The sequence below is a fragment of the Pimephales promelas genome, chromosome 2 (genome assembly GCF_988280905.1).
Source record: "Pimephales promelas chromosome 2, fPimPro1.hap1.1, whole genome shotgun sequence".
Classification (NCBI taxonomy): domain Eukaryota; kingdom Metazoa; phylum Chordata; class Actinopteri; order Cypriniformes; family Leuciscidae; genus Pimephales; species Pimephales promelas.
The window spans coordinates 7,004,669-7,029,107 of NC_142770.1; the positions used below are offsets into that span (position 1 = coordinate 7,004,669).

The 24,439-nt window shown below is 38.8% G+C and overlaps 3 protein-coding genes and 1 long non-coding RNA gene across 7 annotated transcripts; 2 read left to right on the forward strand and 2 right to left on the reverse strand.

The window, feature by feature from the left end:
* Positions 1–354: 354 nt before the first annotated feature.
* On the reverse strand, positions 355–2,638 carry LOC120486248 (uncharacterized). The gene is made up of 11 exons (XR_016168829.1): positions 2,616–2,638; positions 2,402–2,541; positions 2,266–2,318; positions 2,013–2,137; positions 1,611–1,710; positions 1,413–1,514; positions 1,203–1,310; positions 982–1,127; positions 727–877; positions 588–647; positions 355–468 (listed from the first exon to the last, which is right to left on the reverse strand). It is a non-coding gene; the product is annotated as an uncharacterized LOC120486248 (long non-coding RNA).
* A 1,300-nt stretch (positions 2,639–3,938) lies between these two features.
* sass6 (SAS-6 centriolar assembly protein) lies at positions 3,939–11,766 on the reverse strand. 2 transcript variants are annotated; one of them, XM_039682131.2, is made up of 17 exons: positions 11,587–11,766; positions 11,361–11,421; positions 11,200–11,279; positions 10,989–11,093; positions 10,740–10,911; positions 10,574–10,651; positions 9,334–9,453; positions 8,882–9,073; positions 8,600–8,794; positions 8,419–8,508; positions 7,174–7,353; positions 7,010–7,091; positions 6,761–6,879; positions 6,455–6,601; positions 4,863–4,945; positions 4,690–4,784; positions 3,939–4,589 (listed from the first exon to the last, which is right to left on the reverse strand). In XM_039682131.2, exons 1-17 carry the CDS (start codon positions 11,649–11,651, stop codon positions 4,522–4,524), a joined length of 1,932 nt encoding a protein of 643 aa, XP_039538065.1. In that variant the 5' UTR covers positions 11,652–11,766; the 3' UTR covers positions 3,939–4,521. The 2 variants fall into 2 exon arrangements, with proteins under 2 accessions (XP_039538065.1, XP_039538066.1); XM_039682132.2 differs by lacking the exon at positions 6,455–6,601.
* Positions 11,767–11,908: 142 nt separating this feature from the next.
* Positions 11,909–13,787, forward strand: lsm7 (LSM7 homolog, U6 small nuclear RNA and mRNA degradation associated). 2 transcript variants are annotated; one of them, XM_039682135.2, is made up of 4 exons: positions 11,909–12,033; positions 12,293–12,383; positions 12,487–12,558; positions 13,118–13,787. In XM_039682135.2, the coding sequence occupies exons 1-4, from the start codon at positions 12,028–12,030 to the stop codon at positions 13,258–13,260; spliced, it is 312 nt and encodes a 103-aa protein (XP_039538069.1). In that variant the 5' UTR covers positions 11,909–12,027; the 3' UTR covers positions 13,261–13,787. The 2 variants fall into 2 exon arrangements, with proteins under 2 accessions (XP_039538069.1, XP_039538068.1); XM_039682134.2 differs by lacking the exon at positions 11,909–12,033 and adding an exon at positions 12,074–12,109.
* An 844-nt stretch (positions 13,788–14,631) lies between these two features.
* Positions 14,632–24,438, forward strand: tmprss9 (transmembrane serine protease 9). Of its 2 annotated transcripts, XM_039682129.2 has the most exons (15): positions 14,632–14,990; positions 15,773–15,948; positions 16,037–16,164; positions 16,251–16,318; positions 16,424–16,599; positions 16,679–16,720; positions 16,805–16,918; positions 17,921–18,086; positions 18,174–18,448; positions 19,224–19,366; positions 19,449–19,836; positions 21,427–21,595; positions 21,692–21,957; positions 23,111–23,247; positions 23,530–24,438. In XM_039682129.2, exons 2-15 carry the CDS (start codon positions 15,816–15,818, stop codon positions 23,689–23,691), a joined length of 2,367 nt encoding a protein of 788 aa, XP_039538063.2. In that variant the 5' UTR covers positions 14,632–14,990; positions 15,773–15,815; the 3' UTR covers positions 23,692–24,438. The 2 variants fall into 2 exon arrangements, with proteins under 2 accessions (XP_039538063.2, XP_088990247.1); XM_089134121.1 differs by lacking the exon at positions 14,632–14,990 and having other exon boundaries at positions 15,558–15,948.
* The last annotated feature ends 1 nt before the right edge of the window (position 24,439 follows it).

Below are 24,439 nucleotides of genomic sequence, written 5' to 3' on the forward strand. Positions count from 1 at the left end.
TGCTTTGAAACAATATGCATGTTAGCCAGAGGAGAACTGGCCCCTGTCTGAGCCTGGGTTCTCCCAAGGTTTTTTTCTCCATTCAATCACCTGATGGAGTTTTGGTTCCTTGCCACTGTTGCCTTGCTTTTGATCTGTGTTGTATTACTTTCATATTATCAGTGTGAAGCTGCTTTGGTACAATTTGTATTGTATAAATTTACATCTGTAATAAAATCCACAGAGTTGTCAAGTGGAGAAATGTAGAGAAAAAATAAAATTCAGTATATAACGCCAAGAAAAAAAATTACAACACAAAAAAAGACAACATTTTAAAAAGTACTTTAATTTTTGCAGTTTTTTTTTTAACTTTATTTTTTACAAAAATACCATTTCAGCACTGACATCTTCCTGGCTCCAAGATCCTGAAATCATCAGAACATCTCCCTCCACAAGAACTGCCATAGCCAGAGAAAACTGCAGAGACACCTAAAACAAAAAAATAGAAAAATAGCCACATGTCAAACGCCACACTAGCAGCAACTACATTCTCACTGAGAAAAACACTGTAGACCAGAATCTGCACTGCTGGAACCATAGACACTCACCAACAACTGGAACGTCACAGAGCCGCTTGTGACTGCATCACCAGCCTTTGCTTTAACCGTCTGAAACCCATGAAGGACGATCACTCCTTTGGATAAGACCTGACAGAAAACAAACATAACGAAACTGATGTCCACTCACCATGTAGCTTGTCAGCGCTGTAGCTACCAGCCTCTCCAACAAGTGAATACTCCAGTCACTGGAAACAAAGCACCACATTTAAGCAGCTGATTGAGCGTCACTATAGTCTGATCACCAACCAATGGGTTGTCGGGAGAAGCAACCGTTGTATCTATAGCCATAAAAAAAAAAAATTAGCACTCGCCTGGGGAAGATCAAACTTAATCAGTTTCATGCTAGAGAAAAATCTTCATTTTTACAAAATACAAGTCTTACCACCAGATTCAGATCAGCCTTAAGATTAGCAGTGTTTGAGGGAGAACACAGCCCATCCATTCTGGTTTGTGGTTAGATTCAACAGCAGTTTGTTGGGCCAGTTGCTCCCCTCCAAGAGAAATACAGCTTTGTCAAGTCACGTAGATCTGTTAGGAAAGATCAAGGAAAGGAAAGGGAACCAATTTGAAGGCTTCTGCGATAAGGGATGACATTTTGCTTACCTTTCCATTAAGCATTGATCCAGGTTCAAAATAAGAAACCAGGAGGTCCACAAATGAGACTTTGCCGACTACAAACGCAAGGGACACAGTTTCAGATTGACATTATATCTGCGAGAGAAAATCCAAACAAACGGTGGAAAATATCAAACTTTGCAGCTTAAAGTGGATGTCTCGTAAAGATCATAAGGTTCAGATCAGCCAATACCTCACCTGTTCCCCCCTCAGTAACATTCACAAGAAAGGTGTCTTCCATTTGGTGTTGAAAAACACTGACGTATCAACAGTCAGAGAGGCACTGCCCATGGCATTCATCTGGTAGGAGAACAAAGAGACTATTAAGTCAAGCATAGGCATAAGTCAAGCATAGGCATAAGGAAAAACCTCAGCAGGAAGGCAGGAGTCACACACCTTTGCAGTTTGAGTCAGGCACTGTCTGGCCTGGTCAAATTATGGATCACAGCGCACTTCCACTAAGGCTTGACCAGGTACAGGTTGGCCATGTGTATATCTGGGAAACATCACAACAAGATAAAGAACTGACCAACCACAAGACAAGAAAATAAAGCATCACTCAACTTTCAGTCACGTCAAATCTTTCACCTCAAAAACTTGGGAGACTTCTCGGTCGGCAATAAAACCCAACTCCAGTCCTCATGACCCACTGCTCTGCATATTGTGTATGTCTCCCTTATTTAACACACCTGATTCAGCTCTGAATCAGGTGTGTTAAATAAGGGAGACATACACAATATGCAGAGCAGTGGGTCATGAGGACTGGAGTTGAGAATCCCTGCTTTAGTGGGTACATACCCATCTTAAAACAAATTAACAGCTCAGAGAAAAATCTGCAAAGAAAGAAAAACGCAAAAAGCTGCATTGGCTCCATTCATAGTCTTCCACCGAAGCAAACTCGCCTCCACCACGACCAGATTGTACTGCAAGAGAAACAGGAATAATAAACATTCAAAAGCAGTTGATATTTATGCATCTTTAAAGAACCTGCATTTAATTTGCTTTTCATTTATGGTCAGAAAACTCAAAATGGTGAAACATCTGGACTTACCATTTGATCAAAAGGCACAAATTTGGGATCCACGGAGACAACTGTGAAATTAACTGCAAAGATACCAACAAACTCACATATATTGCATAATGCATTTGAAGATGATAGCTTCAACCAAGGGTCATTCACAGCTCACCTGTTTGTCCTGGATTGTAAATAGGTTTGTCTGTTTGGATCTAGGTCAAGACAGGTTACGTCTGAACATGATTTTGCACTCTGAAGACCCTGAACTTCAACCTTCAGCTTCTGCACCAAATCTCCATCTACCCAAGGAGCCTGTAGAGAACTTCAGTTAACATACAAGAAACCAAGACAAAAAGAGCCACATGCATCTAATGACAGTTCCTTACAAAGGGACACAAAGCTCACCAACCGCAGGAGCAGAGAACAGTGAGTGAACAGAGCTAAAACTAGGCTTTTTAAAGAGCCCAGCCAGCTGCAGCCACTGACGAGTAGGAGGAGTTTCAAGATCCAATCAGCCGTTGAATCACCAATCAGCTGCTGGAATGGTTACAGAAGCCATCTTATCTGTACCAGTTCTTTGGGCACGTAACAGGGTGAATAAACTCTGAGATTTAATGTTCAGAAATTATAAATAGAGATAGTGAAATGTGCACTGAGATGAGATATTGAGATCTCACGTAGCATTTATGCTAAATATCTCAATATCTCAGCTCTGGAAGGGTCTAGAGCCTCCATTTTTGCACGACAGTGGTACCCCTTTAGTTTTTTTTTTGGTGTGAAAAAAAGTTTCTCCAATCTTCTTGAAACTCTGGATTCTGATAGAGGGCCATGAGACTTACACCTGAGTGCCAAAATGGAGGCTCTAGACCCTTCCAGAGCTGAGATATTGAGATATTTATGCTGAGATATTGAGATATTTATAATGGCATAAATGCTACGTGGGATCTCAATATCTCAGCTCTGGAAGGGTCCCCATTTTGGCACTAAGGTCTAAGTCCCATGGCCCTCTATCAGAATCCAGAGTTTCAAGAAGATCAGAGAAACTCAAAATTTCGACCCCCCCAAAAAAACGACAGTGTAACCCCTGTCGGTTTTTTTTTTTTTTGTGCGAAAAAATAAGTTTCTCCAATCTTCTTGAAACTCTGAACGGCAGTGTATGTATTCTTTCCCATGATTCTCTGTGCTGGAAGCTGTCTCTGCCACCTTAGTGACTGACATTTGATGTATCATGGATCAGGTGTGTGTGTGTCCTGTACAGGTGCTAACCCTCCCCGACCTGGAGGTTTCCCCAGTGCAAACAGTCCTGGACCCGTGGCAAACCTGTATGGCCCTTCCAGAGCTGAGATATTGAGATCCCACGTAGCATTTATGCCATTATAAATATCTCAATATATTTTTGGGTTTTCATAGAGGCAGATGAATGGCTTGTTTTAAGATACATTTCACCAAATTTATATTTTATTAACACAAGACAAATGAGTTCATCTGTAATATTAGTTGTGTGGTTTGGATATTTATGAGGTGATTTCCTGTAATATATTCTTTACGTCTCAGAATACAGTGTGCTTTTTTATGTTCTGTGGTTTTGTTGTGCCGTCTTCATTATAAATTTTAACATTTACATTGGTCGGTCAAAAAAACGATATACCATGGCTGTATGTGCGATTGTTGTGTTTTTATATTTCCGTTCCATAGTAAAAGGCAAACAATTTTTCAAACTGTATATTAGCATTTATTCACTTAAAGTCCTAAAACTTCACAACTGATGAACAAGCAGCCAAACTGCAATCCATGATGAACAGGTTAAAGGTTAAACCATAAATACAATATAAATGTACACACAATAATATATACAGCTTTACACAGCAAACCATAGTCAGTTTGTCATCAACCAATCAAGTACTTTATACCTACAATAAAAAAGCCAAATGAATTGAATGAATGGCACTATTTGAGAATACAAAACGGCAGCTCTGACTATTTGGCAAAAGGTGAAAGTTCATGTATGGCACAAACAAGTTTAAGACACTTAAAAGAGGGTTTTTAGGCACCGTAGACTTAAAGGACCAAAAACAGCACCATATAAACTGGTCCCATGTTTAGGGTTATCATTCAAGGAATCTCCTTATAAAAATATTGAGAAATGGTTTTAAAAATAAATCTGTTTTAATAAATTGTTGAAAATATTTGAAACAAACAAGACCATCACTTTGCAATGCCGTAGCATCTTAGTAGTGGCGTTCACACACAAACTGTAGTGATGAATAGAGGTCCATATAAACGTGCTGTTCATCATCCTGGGAAATACGCAGAAGCTGCGGGCGCTTTTACTCCAGCCGTGTTCAAAGGCTTAGGGACTTCTGCAGGTAGAACGCATTTATATCAAATATAAAATGTATTAAATCTCCTCAAAAGTATATAAATAAGGATTAACAGGGTAAAATCTTTTTGGTCGCTTGCCTCTATTTAGATGCATGCTGGGTAGGAGACCGCGGAGAGGAATGCTGTCGTCTCGTCTCTCAAAGTACTTGGAGTCCAGACCTACAGGTTCTCCGCTGTTCAGATCAGAGATACAGCTCAGACACAAGGCTATATTAGAAATCAGGAAGTGAATGAATTAAAGAGGAACTCACTTCTCTTTATTGGACGGCTGGGCAGGTGTAGAGGGACTTACTTCTGCCGCTGAAGGTTTGCCACTCATAGGGTTAAACTGGACCTAAAATTTAGTTTAGAACATAATTTTTTTTGAGAAAATACTCATTTTCCTACGGAGGCGTATTGCATTCACTTGAAGAAAAAAAAAAATTTTTTCCGAATTAACGGGTTAATTTTTCATGAGAAAAAATTTTTTTGCTCTGTTTTTCTGAATTAATGAGTTAATTTTTCATGAGAAAAAAGTTTTTGCTCTGTTTTTCTGAATTAATGAGTTAATTTTTCATGAGAAAAATTTTTTTTGCTCTGTTTTTCTGAATTAATGGGTTAATTTTTCATGAGAAAAAAAACTTTTTGCTCTGTTTTTCCGAATTAACGGGTTAATTTTTCATGAGAAAAATTTTTTTTTGCTCTGTTTTTCTGAATTAATGAGTTAATTTTTCATGAGAAAAAAAGTTTTTGCTCTGTTTTTCTGAATTAATGAGTTAATTTTTCATGAGAAAAAATTTTTTTTGCTCTGTTTTTCTGAATTAACGAGTTAATTTTTCATGAGAAAAAATTTTTTTGCTCTGTTTTTCTGAATTAATGAGTTAATTTTTCATGAGAAAAAAAGTTTTTGCTCTGTTTTTCTGAACTAATGGGTTAATTTTTCATGAGAAAAAAAACTTTTTGCTCTGTTTTTCCGAATTAACGGGTTAATTTTTCATGAGAAAAATTTTTTTTTGCTCTGTTTTTCTGAATTAATGAGTTAATTTTTCATGAGAAAAAAAGTTTTTGCTCTGTTTTTCTGAATTAATGAGTTAATTTTTCATGAGAAAAAAATTTTTTTGCTCTGTTTTTCTGAATTAACGAGTTAATTTTTCATGAGAAAAAATTTTTTTGCTCTGTTTTTCTGAATTAATGAGTTAATTTTTCATGAGAAAAAAAGTTTTTGCTCTGTTTTTCTGAACTAATGGGTTAATTTTTCATGAGAAAAAAAATGAGTTAATTTTTCATGAGAAAAAAAACTTTTTGCTGTTTTTCCGAATTAACGGTTTAATTTTTCATGAGAAAAAAATTTTTTTGCTCTGTTTTTCTGAATTAATGAGTTAATTTTTCATGAGAAAAAACGTTTTTGCTCTGTTTTTCTGAATTAATGAGTTAATTTTTCATGAGAAAAATTTTTTTTGCTCTGTTTTTCTGAACTAATGGGTTAATTTTTCATGAGAAAAAAAAGAGTTAATTTTTCATGAGAAAAAAAACTTTTTGCTCTGTTTTTCAGAATTAACGAGTTAATTCAGAAAAACAGAGCAAAAAAAAAATCCATGAAAAATTAAGTCGTTAATTCATTTTTTTCTTCAAGTGAATGCAATACGCCTCCGTATTTTCCATCCGCTCTGTTGCTATAATAAATATGCTACTTGCTAACATCATTATTGTAGCAACCCATGCAGTTAAAACAATATTTGGACTATAACAACCAAAAAACCAAAGTAAAAAAAACATAAGAATTATGTGAAGTGTGAACAGAGACTATAACAGAGAGTGCATGAAGGAAAAGATGGTATGAGAGAGAAGAGGAGACGAGGCCTGCCTTTGGTCCAGACGTCTGATTATGCAGGGTCAGGACAGAGCGAGTTCCTGAGCTCACACAGGAAAGAGGAAGAGGATATTTGGAGTTTATTGTGGAGGTGATGGGGAAAGCTTGTCCCAAAGACGAGGGGAAACCTTTGCTATCAAGCTAGAGAAGAAAAGAACGGCTACATCATTTCAAAAGACAAGTCCAATCTGACATGCAAACGATCAAACTGATGGTTACTGTATGATATCCAGCTGCATCAAGCAGACAAAAAACATGTTTGGTGGAATTCATGCTACATTTTCAGTGATGTGCGATTACCATATTGTGAGAGACACTTCCTGATCTCAGCCCTGCGGCGGGCGTCTCGAACATTCCCAAAGTTTCCTGCTTCCGAGAGAGCTGGTTCTCATTCAGCTGCTTGTTCAGCCAAGTTATTACTACATGAATGCATAAGGATACGAAAGAAAAATAAGCTGAAAATTATTTAGTACATAAATTATATTCCATTAAAATGTTTTTATATGCAATAAAATAACACACACACACACATATATATACTGAACTAACCGTTCTCATTGGTTTTTAACACTTCCCTGCTCTCGTCCAGTTTCTGAATTGTAGCTTCCAATTGCTCCTTTAATCTTGTTGCCTAAAAACGACAAAGACTGTTGGTGAGAAGAAATGTTCTGGAACATGTGTTGGCAGCACGTGTGGCGTTGATGATACGGTACCTCTTCCTCTTTCTGTCGGAGCCGTTGTTGGGCGTCCTGCAGTTCTCGCTGCTCCCGTTGCAGTTTCTCTGTAGTTTCCTGCAGGATCTTTTCTTGAGACACGGTCACTGTGTTCTTTACCTTGATCTTCCCCACCAGAGCCTTCAGATCCCCCTGGAGCTTCTTGATGATGCCATTCGCCTGCAGTGGGAATTCAGGATTAATCCAACTGTATACACAGGGTTTCTGCAGGGTTTGATGAAGGTACATTTGAGACCTTTTTAAGTAAAGAAAATGTAAGTAATAAATCGAATGGAACATAATATGTCAACATGTTCTCTAGTGGGTTTGTGGGATCTCAATATCTCAGCTCTGGAAGGGTCTAGAGCCTCCATTTTTGCACTCAGGTCTAAGTCCCATGACCCTCTATCAGAATCCAGAGTTTCAAGAAGATCAGAGAAACTCAAATTTTTGACCCTGTCGACTTTTTCGGAGCAAAAAAAGAAGTTTTTCTGATCTTCTTGAAGATGTTATAATATTTCAAAGGGCAAAAACATGAACTTTAAACATTGGCTTTCAATCAGCTGTGAATTCAGCACAAGGGCAGTAGCATAGCATTAGCACCTCATCTCCACAGCTCCCGCCTCTTTGCCCATTTTAATTTATCAGGTAGTGACGAGAGGTGACGCACTGCCTAGATGGCGACGGCCGGCCCCGCCCACTTTAGGCTTCAAAAACGCTCTTCGGAAACCTATGGGTGACATCACGGATACTACAAGTGCTGTTGTTCTCAGCACCGTCCGTCAAAATAAAAGTCCCGCTTCCAACATATCGGCCAATCAGAAAAACGTATCGGCCAATGCCGATATTTTAAACATGTCAAATATCGGCCGTGGCGATATATCGGTCGCCCACTAGAACAAATAACTGCTTAATGGGCTCAGAAAAACTCAGTTTTGATAACTCACTGACAGATATTTGTTCTTGTTTTAAAATAAAACTCACTTCATCTTGTTCAGTTTTTCCAAGACTACATTTGCATCTTAAGTGTATGTTGATTTAAAGTTGTTTAAATATTTGCATCTGAAAACAGGACAAAAATACTAGGAAGATAGTCTTTTTTTTTGCAATGCATGCAACATTTCATGCCATCACTTTATGAATCTAAAACTTTCAGCTCTGATTTAAGACCTTTTTAAGGTAGTCATTTTGTGTAAGACTAGAAACCCTGCTACGAGTGATTCACAGTTAAATTCAGACGCAGACCTTGATGAGCTCCTCCGACAGGGATTTTACCGTGGCCTCCAGCTTGCCGATCTGAAGTTGCTTGCTTTCTGCATTTTCTTCAGCAGAGTTCTAGCAAACAAACAAAGAAAATTAATATAAAATAAATGCACATAAGGATCCGTTGGTATCAGATTTCCTCTCGGCAGAAATGTGCTCAGACCTTCTGCTGCTGTGTGGCTTCCAGCACCTCTCTGGTCCGCATCACGAGCTGGTCTTTATCTTTGATCTCCTGCTCTACGACAGCCACTCGCGTCTGCAGCTGGTTGACCAGACGCTCTCTCTCGTGGCATTCGGTGTCGAGGCTGCTGTTCTCCCTCCTCAGCGACAGAACCTGCTGCTTTGACCTCTGACACTCCTGGACAAAAAACACAAGTTATGCCATCAGATTTTCTTGTGATTCACAGATTTCTTGTGACCATGTGCTTCTAGATAGATACCACACCTCTTCCAGACTGGCCAGTTTGGCTTTGAGGTCTCGAATGCTGGAGTCGCTCTTGTACTTCTTGTCGGTGAGCTCCCTGTTGGCCGTTTCCAGCTCCGAGACTTTGGTTTGGAGCTGCTGGGTGCTTCTGCGATGAGACGACTCAAGTTCCTGTCTTAGCTGTTCAATCTGCTGCTGCAGACGCGCTTGTGTCTAATAACACAATTCAAAAATAACATCAGTCTCTTCTTTGAAGAGGTCAAATTAGAAGTTTTTAGCTTTAGCTTTCTTATAGAAACTGGACTTTACATTACTATATCTATAGTATTAATATATCTACACAAAGGTTTACTTCATCTTCAAGCATTTTATATACATATAAAACATTTTTTTTTCGCAACTTATTGAAATGTTTTCCCCATATCAAGAAAATCTGTAGTGTATTCAGCAGTGATATGCCCATGTCAGATCACCTCCAGAGCATTTTCACGCTCCGCTGTGAGATCCTGCATGTGTCTGCTGGACAGAGACGTCGTTTGGGACGTCCATTCAGACCGCAGTTTGTCCAGCTCTCGACTTTTCTCAGACAGGGTCTGCAGGATGAACAATAATAATAAAGAAAAATCATAATTAGGTAATAAATAGTGAACTTTATCAATATAATATGATACAATCAAAATGGTTAATAATACATTATTATAATATAATTAATACTAATACTATACATACACATGTATATATAGCAGCTATACAGAAAATCACATTGATGATCTTTAGCATTTCTTAATATCTTCATGCCTGATATTCGCCTTTAGCAGATTAGAGAATATACTGTATACGCAAGTTAAGTAGGATATACTATATATCAAATTTTTATACTATATTACCAGGCAATAATATACTGTAGTTGTTTTTTTTTTTTGATGATGATGATGATGAAATATTACAAACAACGCGGGCAATAACAGTTTATATTTTTGCCCTTTTCATCAAAAAACTTATTTTATACTTTTTGATTAAATATAACAATCAAGCTGGGCAATAATACAGTTTATGTTTTTTTTGGACAAAATAGGTGATATAGTTTGTTTTTTGATGAAATATCACATTCAAGCTGGGCGATAAGGATGATAACCCTTTTTTTGACGATATAGGCAAAAGGGTAACATTTTTTGATGGAAAAGGGCGATGATATGTACGTTTTTTGACTCAACATAACAAATCATGCTGGGCGATAATATATTTTACGCTTTGTGACAAAATAGGTGATGATATAGTTTACATTTTTTACAAAATGGGTGATAATAGAATGTAAATTTTTTTGACAAAAAGGGCAATAATATAGTTTGTTTTTTTACTAAATCAAAAGCAATCAAGCTGGGCAATAATATTGCTTTTGTTTTTGAAATGATGAAATGATAACGGTTTACATTTTTTGGCAATAAAACAATCAAGCAGTTGATATTTTATATAGTAGACACCGTTTAACGTGAGTGTACTGTATTTATCCAGGTAAGGTTGGACATACTTATAGTAGTTGTACAATTCATTTTTTAAATATTAATATATTATGAATATTAAAGTGTTTGGTGAATAATACTGACTATTATCAAGCCTGTGAGGTTTTGCTCAATTTATACCAATTTGGTTGTTATATTATAAATAATACATATATTAATTAACTTTAGAGAAACCATCTTGAATTTGACTGACTTGCTGTGCATAATTTAGCTGTCTTGTCAGATCTTCCTCAGTCTTTCTCAACTTCTGTTCCAAAAGCTGCTTTTCCTCCTGAAAACAGATATATTAATGATGCTTTCATCCAAGCAAGCAGGATGAAGGATATAAACATAGTCAAAGTCCATGATGATGATGATACCTTGACAGTAGACAGACACGTGGCCAGATACTTCTTAATATCCGTGTCAGATCCCGGGAGCAGTTTTAGAGAGAGATGTGTGAGGTGTTTAAAAGCGTTTGTCTCCACAATATTAAGGTTTGAAGGGCCGTGGTCGAACGCTGATGAAGCTGACGTGAGCTGCAACAGGAACCTGAAAAGAAACAGTTCTTACAACCAATACACATTAAGAAAAGATTGATAAGAGATAATATTCAGATAATCTCTCACCGTGGGTTTTCTCTGTCCTGTTCACAGATGCACTGCTCAAGCAAGTCTATGAATTTCTGTGGGAATGATGTGAAATCTATTAAAAGCCCTTGTTGTACTTTTAAGCTGTGAAGGAAAGCAAATAATGATTATTACACTGAAAATCACACATTGAGTCAGATATTACTGTGCTGACAGTAAATATGGATCATTATTTTATATATCAGAATACCTCTGGAAATCCTCTTCTGATATCACAAGATTGTATAAAAAGTAAAGATCAGTATCATCCGTCAGCCGTACAATCAAATCCTGTTGATAAAACAAACAGAATGACCTAAAACCAAATGCTTCACATTCATAAGTAATGATGTACAAATGCTAATTTCTCACCTTCCTATGGACAGGATTTGATAATAGCTGCAGTTCAATACTGATGCGAATGACTGAACGTCTGTAATTTAAAACAGCATAATATGTAAACACATTTAGACCCTTAATAGTCTCCAAAAACAAAATACTGTAACATACATGACAGTTAAAGAAAAATAACCCCAAACACTCATTTTAGGTCTTATAATGTTCAAATAATATATACACACAACCACTACTAAGTTACCTCTCATCGGTATCTCTATTCTTCACCTGCACCTGTAGTCTCTTGTTAAAAAGTAATTCCGTCATTTTGAGTTCATGTAATAATCTAAAAATCGATAATAATCATCCAAAAAATAGCAGTTTTCCGTGTTTTTAAGTTGTTGACCGAGTCATTTGTTTCTTCGCGCTTCGCTCCCGCGTTTGTCCGTTTCTCACCGGATGTGATGGCTCTGCCTCAACCTAATCACGCGTATTATCGGATTTCATCATATTTATTTTTTTAACAACCGTAAAAGATACATATATTCAATTGAGGTTGTGTTTGATATATATTTGTGGGTGTTTAAGGCTGATCAAATAAAAAATCTTTTCTGTTTGACTTCACCGGCGCGTGTTGTGATTGGACGAGAGGCAGACGTCAAACGTCAACGCCGAGTGGGCGGGGCGTAGAGCAGTTTTGAACATGGCGGTGAGTAGTGCAAACGTTCCCACACCGTTCACTTTATAAAAGATTGTATGGTCGCATGGGTTTTATAAACAAACATGTAAGCACATAAATGTCTTGTGAATTCTGAAAGCTCGAACTGTACTCACTAGAGCCTGCTGGTTATTGTCAAATTGATGTGTTTTGTATTATTGAGGAGCTAAGCTACATAATAAGACACTGGGTCTGATTTATTTTGCACACAGGTCTGTTATGTTATATAATATGTGTTTTTTATTTTTAGGATAAAGATAAGAAAAAGAAGGAGAGTATTTTTGATTTGTCGAAATACATCGACAAACATATAAGAGTAAAGTTCCAAGGAGGTCGTGAAGGTGAGACGGTTGCTTCATAAGATAAAATAGAGGTTTAAATAATTCATATATTATGCTTGACTAAATTACATTTACTTTAACATTCATTGTTTCCTATTTTCAGCAAGTGGTGTCTTAAAAGGCTTCGACCCGCTGTTGAATCTTGTGTTGGATGGCACTATTGAATACATGCGAGGTAAAATCTCTTCATTTATTTTATTTATTACCTTTTTCTCAGGGGTTTTCAAACTGGGATCCATGTAAAAATACATAATAAAAAATTAAGAGATTAACATAAGCAAAGAATTACTGAAAAAAATCACATAGATAATGTAACATATACTAAATATTTTCCTAAGAATATTTTACACACTATTTTTCATAGAATAAAATGGGTCATTATTATACAGTAGATAAAGCTGCAGTTCATAACTTTTTTTTTGGTAAAAAATTATCCAAAATACATTTTTGAGCAAATACATAACCAGACAGTGTTCAACACTATCTGGTTGCCAATGCTGATGTTGTTAACATAAACAATTTGAGAACAAAGTATAATTTGCACGGTTTGACGTGATATGATTAGCGTTCGTTAGATTTAATCAGCACGATTTACTGCAATCCTTTTTTCCCTTAGTTGGTCAGAACAAAAGTGGATGTTTCTTACTTGTTCAGATGACAATTTCCAGCAGAAAATTCTTATGTAATGGATTGTTGTATATGTTTCCTAATCACATCCTGATGATTCTGTACAGATCCGGATGATCAGTACAAGCTGACCGAAGACACCAGGCAGCTCGGTCTGGTGGTTTGTCGAGGGACGTCCGTCGTGCTTATCTGTCCACAGGACGGGATGGAGGCCATTCCAAACCCTTTCGTTCAACAGCAGGATGGATAATATTCAGCCTTGTTTTGTTTTTTTTCCTCTTGCATTTTGTAGATGTCTGGTTAAAAAAATGGATAATTTTTGTTAGGTCTGACTCTGAAATAATGAAAAAGTGCATCATTTTGTATTTAGACTCAGGATAAATGTGTTTTGTTGGGTTTTGTTTATGAGTGTGTTAATGGTTTTGAATTATAAGGCATGTTTTCTGTTCATGAAAATAGGTGCGTAATACTGCCCTGGTTCTTTCAGTGTTGTTTTGCTACTGACGTTCATTTGGACCATAATAAACAAAGACTGTGCCTGTACCTCAAAGGGTGGACCCCACAGCTTTACCTATCCAGAAAGCTTTTGTACACACACATAAACAGTTGGACATTGTCAGGAAGCTTTCACAGAACATCATTTGTATAATATTTTGAAAGCCTTTGGTTTCAAGGCGCCTTGAGAAAACATTCTTGTTTGTTTTTGTGGCGTCCTCTACTCTGTTTTACATTTACCAAACTAATTCCTCAGATTAAAGACTCAGTCATGGACCCTTCCCTATTGGTGAGATTTCCCCTTGCTACTTTTGTTAAATTCAGGTAAAACAGCAGACCTACAAGTTCCTAAAATCTTGCAAGAAAACAAGGTTTTTTCCACCCGTTTTCATGGCTATCAGATTGAGATGAGCTATTCATGCTTCTTAGCACAGCCACAAAGACCTGCCTGTAACCTTTCTAGATTTACTTTAGGTGGGAAGCGGTATGTACATCAATATAGTCAATGGTTACAGTATAGTTTTCACTCTGATATTTAACGCAATACGTGTCAGGCTAATCAAGTTTTGTTGGTCCCTTCATTTGTGATGGTGGTTTTCTAGCAGTTATGAATGAAAGGCTGTGTGTCTTACCTTGCTGGTGCTCTTTTGAACAGCAGGACTTTCCAGATTTTATCAGTGCGCACTGGCACCCAAGTCTGGGCTTTATTGGGTAACACAGTTATAGTGGTTCAGGGTCTGTTAACTGATGGTTAACTTTAGAGGGGTCTGTAAGAGGAGCTGCTGTCTGAAGACGGGCCAACTCTTAATACTATTCCAGGTCAGTAGAAGTCTGAGGAGAGGTGGTCTGGTAAGCAAAGTTGCATTTCATTTTGCATGGCAGAATAAACCTAGGAGGTAAAAAAAAAAGATTACGTAAATATACATTCAATAAAAAATACATCACAATCAATACATAAAAAAAACGTAGAAATAAATGTAAAAAATGAGAAGCTACAAAAATACAAATTGGAAAATATATAGATAAATAATAAAATATAAAAAGAAACAACTATTTGGACAAGGAAAATACAGAATAACATTACGGCTTTTAGATAATACCTAATAAATGCAGCATTTGTCGCTGGTAAAGACTTTTAAGAAATTTGAAACTGCCGAAATTTGCCGTTTAAGCTTTTCGTTTGTTTTGGATTTAGTTTTTTTAACCCCTCCCAGGAACAACAGTCTATTATTTCTTTAAACCACTTAACTGTCTTAAAATGGTATTGTGAGAGATAATAGAGGATTTTAAAAAAAAAATTATATATTTATTGTAGCGCCGGCCAATCAAAGATCTCCCCCGCTCTCACCTGTGCAAAACCACGCCCACATGCAAACCCCAAGCGCATAACAGCGCTGCATTCTATATTCTCAAAACGTGCGAGCGGTTTATTCGGACGTCAATGTAAAGATCAGATGCCTCAGTGACCAAATGCTGTCTGAAACGGTGAGTTACCATACATTCTATTCTATTCGTCCTAGAATTGTGCCAAAAGAATTTCACCCACAGTTTTAAGGCTCTGTATTTGTTTCTAGCTCCTCAGAAAAGTATTTGAACTGTTTGAATGTATTTTTGATCGTTAAAACGAAAATAATATTTCCTTTCATTATTTGACAGTATTATAACCATTTTTTATTTGATATGTTGCATTGGATTTGTGCATGCATAAACCATCATTATTTAGCAATGTAAGTTTCAATTGGCATAAAGCTACTAGTTTCCAGTATTCTTGTTTGTAATTGACCTGACGTAACATTAATTTAATAAATGTGAGTTTTAATAAGAATATATTGTTTTATTGTGCCAAACTGTTTGCCCATTTTATGTGATACCTTTGCATTGTTGTTGGCAAGCCTGTAAATAATAGTTTTGCACTTTGTATTGTTTGTTTATATGTTTTTATGTGCATATATTTAATTAGAGTTGTTGTTGCATTTACAAGCCTGAAGTGAAAAGTAACTTTATCCATACTCCCTGGAACCTCAGGCTTCATATTTCTGCGATATAGCATCTAAGAATCGACAGGTTTGTTTTGGCTTCTCTGAACCACTCCTAGTATTGTCTCGTTCTATGGCCGATGAAATAATACTTTGTCATCCCACGAGATGATTTTCACTCTCGGTACCCAAGGGAGATGCTAATATTTTTGATGTCATAAAAATCCAATCCTGTTTTTACCTGGTCACCTGTCTGTATTTCTTACCTCCATGTGTTCTTGTGTTTTACAGTTTGAATGTCCAGGTTGTGTTGCAGGTCTTTGTATAGACTGAAATGGAGAAGAAAGACTTGAATGAGTGGCCCGAGGGCGATTCACGGCCACCTTGCCTCTCTGCTTCCAAATGTATAACGTTAGCCGCAATACTCATTCTTCTCATCATTGGGGCTGCTGTCGGTTTTATGACAGGTTAATGAATTATTTGAGTATTTGTCAACCGAATCAAAATATTATGATATTGTTGGACACTTACACCAACCTTGTTTTTCCTGTTTAGCCTACTTAATACAAGAGGAACATTATTTCATGGAGACAGTGGAATTGCAAGGACTCGGTTATGATTCAGACCTGCTAGATAAAACATCAGGTTTCTCTGTAGTTCTGACCTCGACTCTGAAAACTAAAGTATGAACTATCCTTGTATGGAAATATTCACATTGTAGATGTAAAATTGGTTTTAATAGACATCCATTGCTGTCTTTATTTTACAGATCAAGAATATCTTTACAGCCTCTGCAGTGGCAAATCATTTTACTGACTGTCAGATAGTTGCCTATGGGTAGGTGCACTGCCTACATCCCATGTTTTAACTCTATAAAACAACGTGGGGAATTATGTCTGTATATATTTTGGTATTTGATTAAGAGTCTGTGATATCTTTCAGGAATATCAACTCAAACGTGATGACCACTTTTCGTTTGGTCTTCCGGGTTTCTCAAGTCCAGGGGTACACGGAGCACTTCGTTCAAGACCTCCTTCGCACTGGATTTAAGGCCATGTTGAACGGGAAACCTATCATTGTCCCAGAATACGGAGAGATCAATAGCATCATCCTTCTTGGTATGCAGAATTCCTATAAAACCAATAATTAAGTCAATAATAGTGTCATTTTGACCGTTTTTTTGTTTTCTTTTTTCAGGGGCAAGTGGAAAGTCATTCTATGAGATTGGCAATGACATAAGTAAGCAGAATGTGATAATATTGTTGATCATATAAAGGTTAATTGAAAACTCAAATACTCAGATGTCTTTGTCTTTTACTGTAGGTAAATGTCCTGAAAACACGTTCACTTGTGACAGTGGCGAATGTATCACAAAGCCAAATCCAGAATGCGACTTCATAACCGACTGTGTTGATGGTTCAGATGAAGCCTTTTGCTGTAAGTGTCAACATTTTGCTATCATGAGTTATTATGCTAAGTTAGTTTCCCTTTTGTAAGTTTAAAGTTTAAAAACGCACATTTGACATATTAGTATCAAAATAGTATAAAGGTTTAAGAGAGGAACATGTAGTTTTAGTTGTGCTTGTTTATACAAACATCACAATTACTTAGGGTTTGTCTGTGATTTAAAATCACTTTGCATTAAGTTTGCATGATATTCTTACAGACATGAATGATACCTCTTAGGACTATTGCCTGACGGACAACAATACTAGCAAGAAAATCAATAGACTTCTATTAAAGAAGTACACAAGCTATATCTATGGACAAGCATGGAGCTATAAACCAGCCAGAGAACAACTTAGAAACCACCTTGACTTCCCTTTCAAATGAATAAAAATATGGTAACAGCACTAAAATAATCACAGAAACCTATTATTGTGGTGGCAAGCTGTGCAGCAAAGTCATGCCACTCGGCCGCCATCTTGGCAATGCCTCCGGACAGCTATTTCTGACTAACAAGACCAGGCTCCTATCTAAATGAATGGGCAGAGACTCAGAACTGCACTTTCACTGGTCACCGGGGACATAAAAACCGCTTGTATAGAAACAGTAATAAAATATGATAAAAGCCGCTGGGGAGACTCCTGGAACTAACTATTTACACAACTAACACATATCAAATCTGCCGCCTTTTCAAACAGTAACATATTGCTGTCGTAAACCTCAACTGTGCGCATGCGTCGGTGGAACCAGACTATAAGCTTAAATGTTTCCCGGCTTGACTGTTAAAAGCAGACGATTGGCTTTCCAGTGGGAGGGGCGGGGCATGTGCATACAACGGCCATCTTTGGTGTTACAGGTTTTCCCCATATAGTTGTATTAAGGATTGAGGAAGAATGTCTCTATATAAATAGTCTCTGTGTGCAGTCATATTTTCTTCAGAAAAACCAGGCTTAATTTATGTTCTTTGATTGTTAACCATTGTTTCTCTTGTAGCCTGTGGAACACGTCCCGCCATGGCTAACCGTGTTGTGGGTGGTGAAAACACCCGTCACGGGGAGCTACCCTGGCAGGTCAGTCTCAGACTACGTGGCCGGCATACATGTGGTGCCTCCATCGTCAACAATCGCTGGCTTGTCAGTGCCGCTCATTGTTTTGAAACGTGAGGAAGCATTTCTGTAAGATCTTCATCAGTTTCTCATTAGGCACCAATGGTATATCTAAAAAATGTCTTTCTTGTATACCAAAGAGAAAACAACCCAAAAGATTGGACGGCTCTAGTGGGAGCCAATCTAGTCAGTGGGGTGGAGGGAGAAGCCACCATAGTAAACATCAAGTCCCTGGTTGTCTCTCCGGTCTATGATCCCGTGACCACCGACAGTGATGTGACCGTACTGGAGTTGGAAACGCCCTTGACGTTTAGTCATTATGTTCAGCCAATCTGTATCCCATCATCCTCTCACATTTTCAGTCCTGGGCAGAACTGCATTGTCTCTGGTTGGGGAGCTCTTACTCAGTACACCAGTGAGTATGTTTGATGTTGTGTAAAGCATCAGAATATACTTTAGCTTGAGTTTGATGAGTTTAACTTACCCCTAGTCTCATGTAGCCAGACCTTCAGACTGACAGCAGAAGGTCTGGACTCTATAGCAGCTTTCATTGAACAAGGACCGCCTAAGAGGATGTTTGACTGACATGTAGCGCAACCAATCACAGTTTGTTTTGTTCCCCATCATGTTTAGGGGCTTGAAAATGTAAATTCGATGTCCCTACAATAACAGACCAGCGCGCATCTAATAAATTATTAATTTAAGAATAATGTGCAAGTTTACTGTAACACTGGAGCTGCGAATTTCACGTACTTAAGCTTAGTAAAATCCAGTGTTTAGTTGAACCTGATAAGCGCTCATTGTACCAGTTGTAAACACGCCTGCGTTCTTCTTCCAATCGGGAGTTTGGCGTCACAAGATCTTGGTGTCTAGGCGGATTTAATTAATTAAAATTAAACCAATCAAATAATGATTTTGAAAATCCTGGAGTGTTACCAGTTAAGTGTGCCAGATGGATCAGACATTCACCCAGTGGTTTGTAGGCTTGGCGTATGAGGCTGAGACTACCTCACCTCTAAACTGCACCGAACTCAAAACAAACTGTGGTTGGTCACTTTAAATGTCAATCAGCTGCTCTTTTCTTGCTTATGTTGGTGGTTCTCGATCATAAGAAGCTGCTTCCATGAAGACCAGCCTTTTTGCCGAAAATCTGACAACCCCTTTTAAGACTAAACCTCTTTTACGAGCAGGTGAGGTGCCTTCTACATTACAGAAAGCAATCGTGAAGATCATTGACTCCAAAGTCTGCAACAAGACATCTGTATACAGAGGTTCACTCACCCAAAATATGATGTGTGCTGGTTTTCTTCAAGGAAAGGTGGACTCTTGTCAGGTAAGGGTTATAACATTAATGCCTGATGCCCTAAAAAGTGTTTTTACAATTGAATGTTTTAAATTTGTTTTTCGGCCTTCAGGGAGACTCTGGGGGCCCTCTGGTATGTGAGGTGGCCCCTGGGCGCTTTTTCCTCGCGGGCGTGGTGAGTTGGGGAGTGGGATGCGCACAGATCAACAAGCCTGGGGTTTATTCCCGCGTCACCAAACTCCGCAACTGGATTCTGGGCTACACCAAAAACGCACCTACAGTCCAAGTCGCCCCCACTGACCCAAGTGTCACAACCACTGCGGTTCACCTTGTTAAAGCTATGAACAGATCCTCTGAGCTTGCTAGTGATGTAAATAATCCTGCGTCTGGGAACTGCAGTGGTAATTATAACTGTGGCGGAGACAAGTGCATCAGCAAGATAAACCCAGAATGTGACCGAGTCGTTGACTGCCCCAATGCGGTTGATGAGAAAAACTGTGGTAAATAATCTCTAATAATCTCGATCTCTACAACAGGGGTGCCCAATCCTGTATCTGGAGGACAATTTAGCTCTAAACCTAATCAAAACACAGCAACCAGATAAAACACATAATAATTACAAAGAGGTGTGTAGGAGCAGGGTTGAAACTGAGCTCTGCAGGAAGGCACATCCAGAGTCGATTCTAGGATTGGACACCCCTGCTTAACAACAATCCCTTTGGTTTGCACCCACATTAATGAAGTGTGGTTAACTAGCTAGTGTTGACTTTAGTCAGGGTAGGTGCCATATAGCTTGTTTTCACGTGACGTCACGCCACTGCGTTGCCATGGCGCGAAATGCAAATGGAGGGCAGGAAGTAATTTGCTCTATATAGAAAGCACTATAACACACTCAAAACGCCTGTGTTTTGCGGCGTTTATCGTTACTTAGGCTACGTTCACACTGCAGGGCTTAATGCTCAATTCCGATTTTTTGAAAAAATTCAATTTTTTAGCAAGGCCGTTCACATTTCCAATTAAATGCGACCTTAGTGATGAAATGATGAAATGACCCAGAAGTGACCCGCATGCGCAGAAGAGTAATCAACGGTCAACGACGTCACTTGTTGTTTGCGGAATAGTTCTTTTTTTTCATATGTTGCGAGCTTTTGTTTTATTATTATTATTGCCACAGCCCATATACAAACACAGACAACAATTATTTTATCGACGGGCAAAGTTTGCACATAAATGTAAGATTTTTCCGATCCTCACCGACCTCGTCATGAAATCCGTTTAATTGATAGTGCGTGTCCTCGGTGCTCCTTGCTTTGTCACCGGCGGCCGTGGTGGCTGGTGTTGCCAGATTGGGTGTTTTTTCACTACATTTTAAGGCATGTTTACATGTGTTTTAGCCAGGTTTTCGCCTGGAAGGCTCTATAGAAATCTGGCACCCTACTGTACGAAGTTAAACTGACAGAGAGCGCAGGTTCACAGACACCAGAATGAACGTGTTCACGGTAATGTTCATCAGGCAGTAATACAGTACGTTTATTTTGGGCGAACGTGAACTGTCACGTTCGCCCAAAATGTGAACCCATTCATGCACTATCGTTCATTGAACGCGTTCAGGCACAACACTGGGGAAGAGACACGTCTGCAGCGGCCCATAACAGTGCAGAAACGCGTTGGAGTTAGCGTGTATTGGCTAGCTACAGATGCGTGCAATGACGTGCGGGTCGGATATATGTGACCTGGCCGTTCAGATTGAAGTCGCATTTCAAAAGATTGGATACATATCGGATTTGGACCACATACCCAAGTGGCCTGGGTCGCATTTGAAAAGATCGGATCTTTGTCGTTCAGACTGTCCTGAAAAAATCAGATACAGGTCGCATAGGGGCAAAAAAATCGGAATTAGGTCGTTTCAGCCTGCAGTGTGAACGTAGCCTTAAATCGATCAAACCACGAGGAGTTTTTATCGTGTACCTAAAGTTGTTGTTCATAAGGGGGGGAAATGCTAGAAATTGACCTAAAAACTCCTCAAAAACGGCTTGCAATTAAACTAGTGTGAGGAACAAGAATATAAGGGTCACCTGTTTACTTTGTAGACTGTGGGAGTCGTCCAGCCGTGGGACAAGGGAGGATTATCGGTGGCGTCTCTGCTCGTAGAGGTGAATGGCCATGGGTGGGCAGTCTGCAGTACCAACGCACTCACCGCTGTGGAGCTACGCTCATCCACTGCAAATGGCTCCTGACTGCTGCTCACTGCTTCAGAGGGTAGTGTACCACTGACTGGCGAGTTCCCAACATGCTCTAGTCTTAAAGAGTTGAACAGAAAAACAATTAGTGTTAATTTTGTGTTTTCGTCAATAGTGAGCTGAATACTGCTGGTTGGGCAGTAAGTCTTGGGTCAGTCATTTGGTCTGGAGTGGGATCTCTTGTTATTCCAGCGCAAAGGATCATCTCTCATCCTGCTTTCAATAGCAGCACCATGGACTTTGACGTGGCATTGGTGGAGCTCTCCATCCCCGCCCCCAAGTCCTACACCATCCAGACTGTGTGTTTGCCCTCTCCCTGGCATAGTTTCATCAAAACTGTGGAATGCTACATCATTGGATGGGGCGCTGTAAAGGAGGACGGTGAGTTTGGGGTTGGTCAAGGTGACAAGATACAACCTAGACGAGTAGTTTTTGATATCGTGCTCACACTAGATGTTCTGGTGTGGACTCGATTGAACTTAGTCATGTGAAAGCTGTCTTCCATGCTGAAGAGTCCACCATAGCCCCTTTTCCACCAGAGCATTTTGAGAGCCGGTGCCTGCGCGCGAACCAGTTCTTTGTGTTTCGACAGCCAAAGAACCGGTTCTCGGCCAGGAGAACTGGTTCCAAAGCGGCACCAACTCTTTGCCGGACTAGAACCGTTCTTTTACCACGTCATGCTTACGTCGGGGGCTGGGGCGGGTTTAGGTGTGTCCTAAACTTCTTTTCTGACCATAATAAAGGATCGCAAAGCCAAGAGAAACATTTGCAGAAACACGATGGAGTCCGCCTTTCTAATTGTTATTCTTGAAGTTAACACAAGCGTTTCTATTTTTGTATTTTTTTTATTGAAGACATTATAAGCAAAGAAGAAAAGTCACAATAAAGAACAAATAAACGGAAAGAAAAAAAGACACAATTACAGGGGTACATAACTTAACAGAAAAAAATACATATCAAACGAAAAGATTAAAAGACTTACATATTTCAATTGTTTTAAAGCGTTCTTGGTATACGATTTAGAGATAATCCGAAAGTAATGTTGTATTTGCAAGCGTTTCTAGCTAAGACGTATGGCGACGTACACAGTGACGTAACGACGTCGTTCCCTGGGAGCTCTAGTCAGTGGAAAAACAAACAGGTTCTGAATCGGTTCGCAAGTTGAACCAACTCCGAACCAGCACCAGTTCCGAACCAGTTCTTTTTTTGGTGGAAAAGGGGAGCATGTGTTTCCCCTGTTTAGGAAGGGGTCTGGGATTTGACTCACGTGAGCTGTAACACATTTAGTGATTAATGTAAACGCAATCCGAAAATGAAATGCTATTATGAATATTTTGCGGAAATTATCAGCCTATGAATGTTGACCATTCCTAGAATGGGCATGGAGAGACGACCGAATTAGGATCAAGTGTGAAAACGACATAAAAAAAGATCTTCTAGACTTCTTCTACATTAAAGATATGGATATAGTAGTTGTGGACTGCATTTGATTAATAGGATCCATTATGACGTATGGTCTGTTTATCCCACATAGGTATGATAACCAATTTGCTGCAAAAAGCACAGGTTAGTGTCTTTGATCGGCGGGACTGCCAGCGAGCTTATGGGGGCGGATTTACCGACAACATGATGTGTGCTGGCTCTGTGGAGGGGAACAGGGACACATGTTTGGTAAGTTTGTGAGAATTTTAAGGGTTTCTGAATGATACCGTCCGAAAAATTCAACAGTTGCACAGGAGTAGCATAAATCTGAACGACTTCTTCTGAAGCACAGCTGCACTTACCTGATGATACTTAATGCTCTAAGACTTCGGTTTTTTTACCTTAAAACATCCACCGTGCCTCTTAAGCTGATTATGTAACACGGCCCAATGTAATTCAACCATATCCTTGAGTTTTCAGCAACTTCTTTAAATGTCATACCTTCCATAAAACACTTTTCTTCTTCTGCAGGGAGACTCAGGGGGCCCTCTGGTGTGCCGGGAACCCCAGGGCCGTTGGTTCCTGGCCGGGGTGACCAGCTGGGGTTACGGCTGTGGTCGAATTGGCTTCCCCGGAGTTTACATGCAGGTCACGTCAATCAGAGAATGGATATCTATATACCTGCCTTTTTAAAAATATGATCCAGAAATGTCCTCCACTAATTGTCTCACAACTGAAGATGCATGAAACTCAAAAGGATGACTTTCAATCTACTGTCAAAATATTTATTTGTGGTATTTATTAACATTGCATTCCGGTGTACGATGCACTAGCCCTTGAAATGCGTTTAGGAATAAAAACCATAAGGTCTCCATGAAATCTGCAGATTTGTATGCAATTCTGCCCTGATTTTAGGGGTGGGGAAAAGCTCCAATTCAGCAGGTTGCAGATCCCGTGTGGGCCTAAGCATAACCAAAATGGCTTAGGAATATGTACAAATAATGATCAATGAGGAGTGGTTGTCACTTCAGATGGAAGACAATCAAATATGGCAACATTTGCTTGCCTTAAGTTTTCCCCCTTCTCATTTCACCAGCAGAATTTATATTCCTGTAATGGAAACTGTGGGAATAATATCAGAAAATATGGGAAATTTGAAACTTTGAAATGTTTTGCAAGCACATGGTCCCGTTGAACATAAGTGTATTCTTGTGTTACTAAGACTTCAGTACAAAACTCTGTGCCATTAAACATGATTATTTTCAACTGTTGTTCCGCCATGGCAGTCCTTGACCAGGCTGTTGTGAAAATGACGAAATGAGAAAGCAAAATCTAAGTTCATGTACTTGATTAGTATTAGTGTTTCAGGCCTAATTTGTACAAATGGTGCTACATCTCTTATTCTGATATTTCATCATTGCAACAAAAACATCAATAAAAT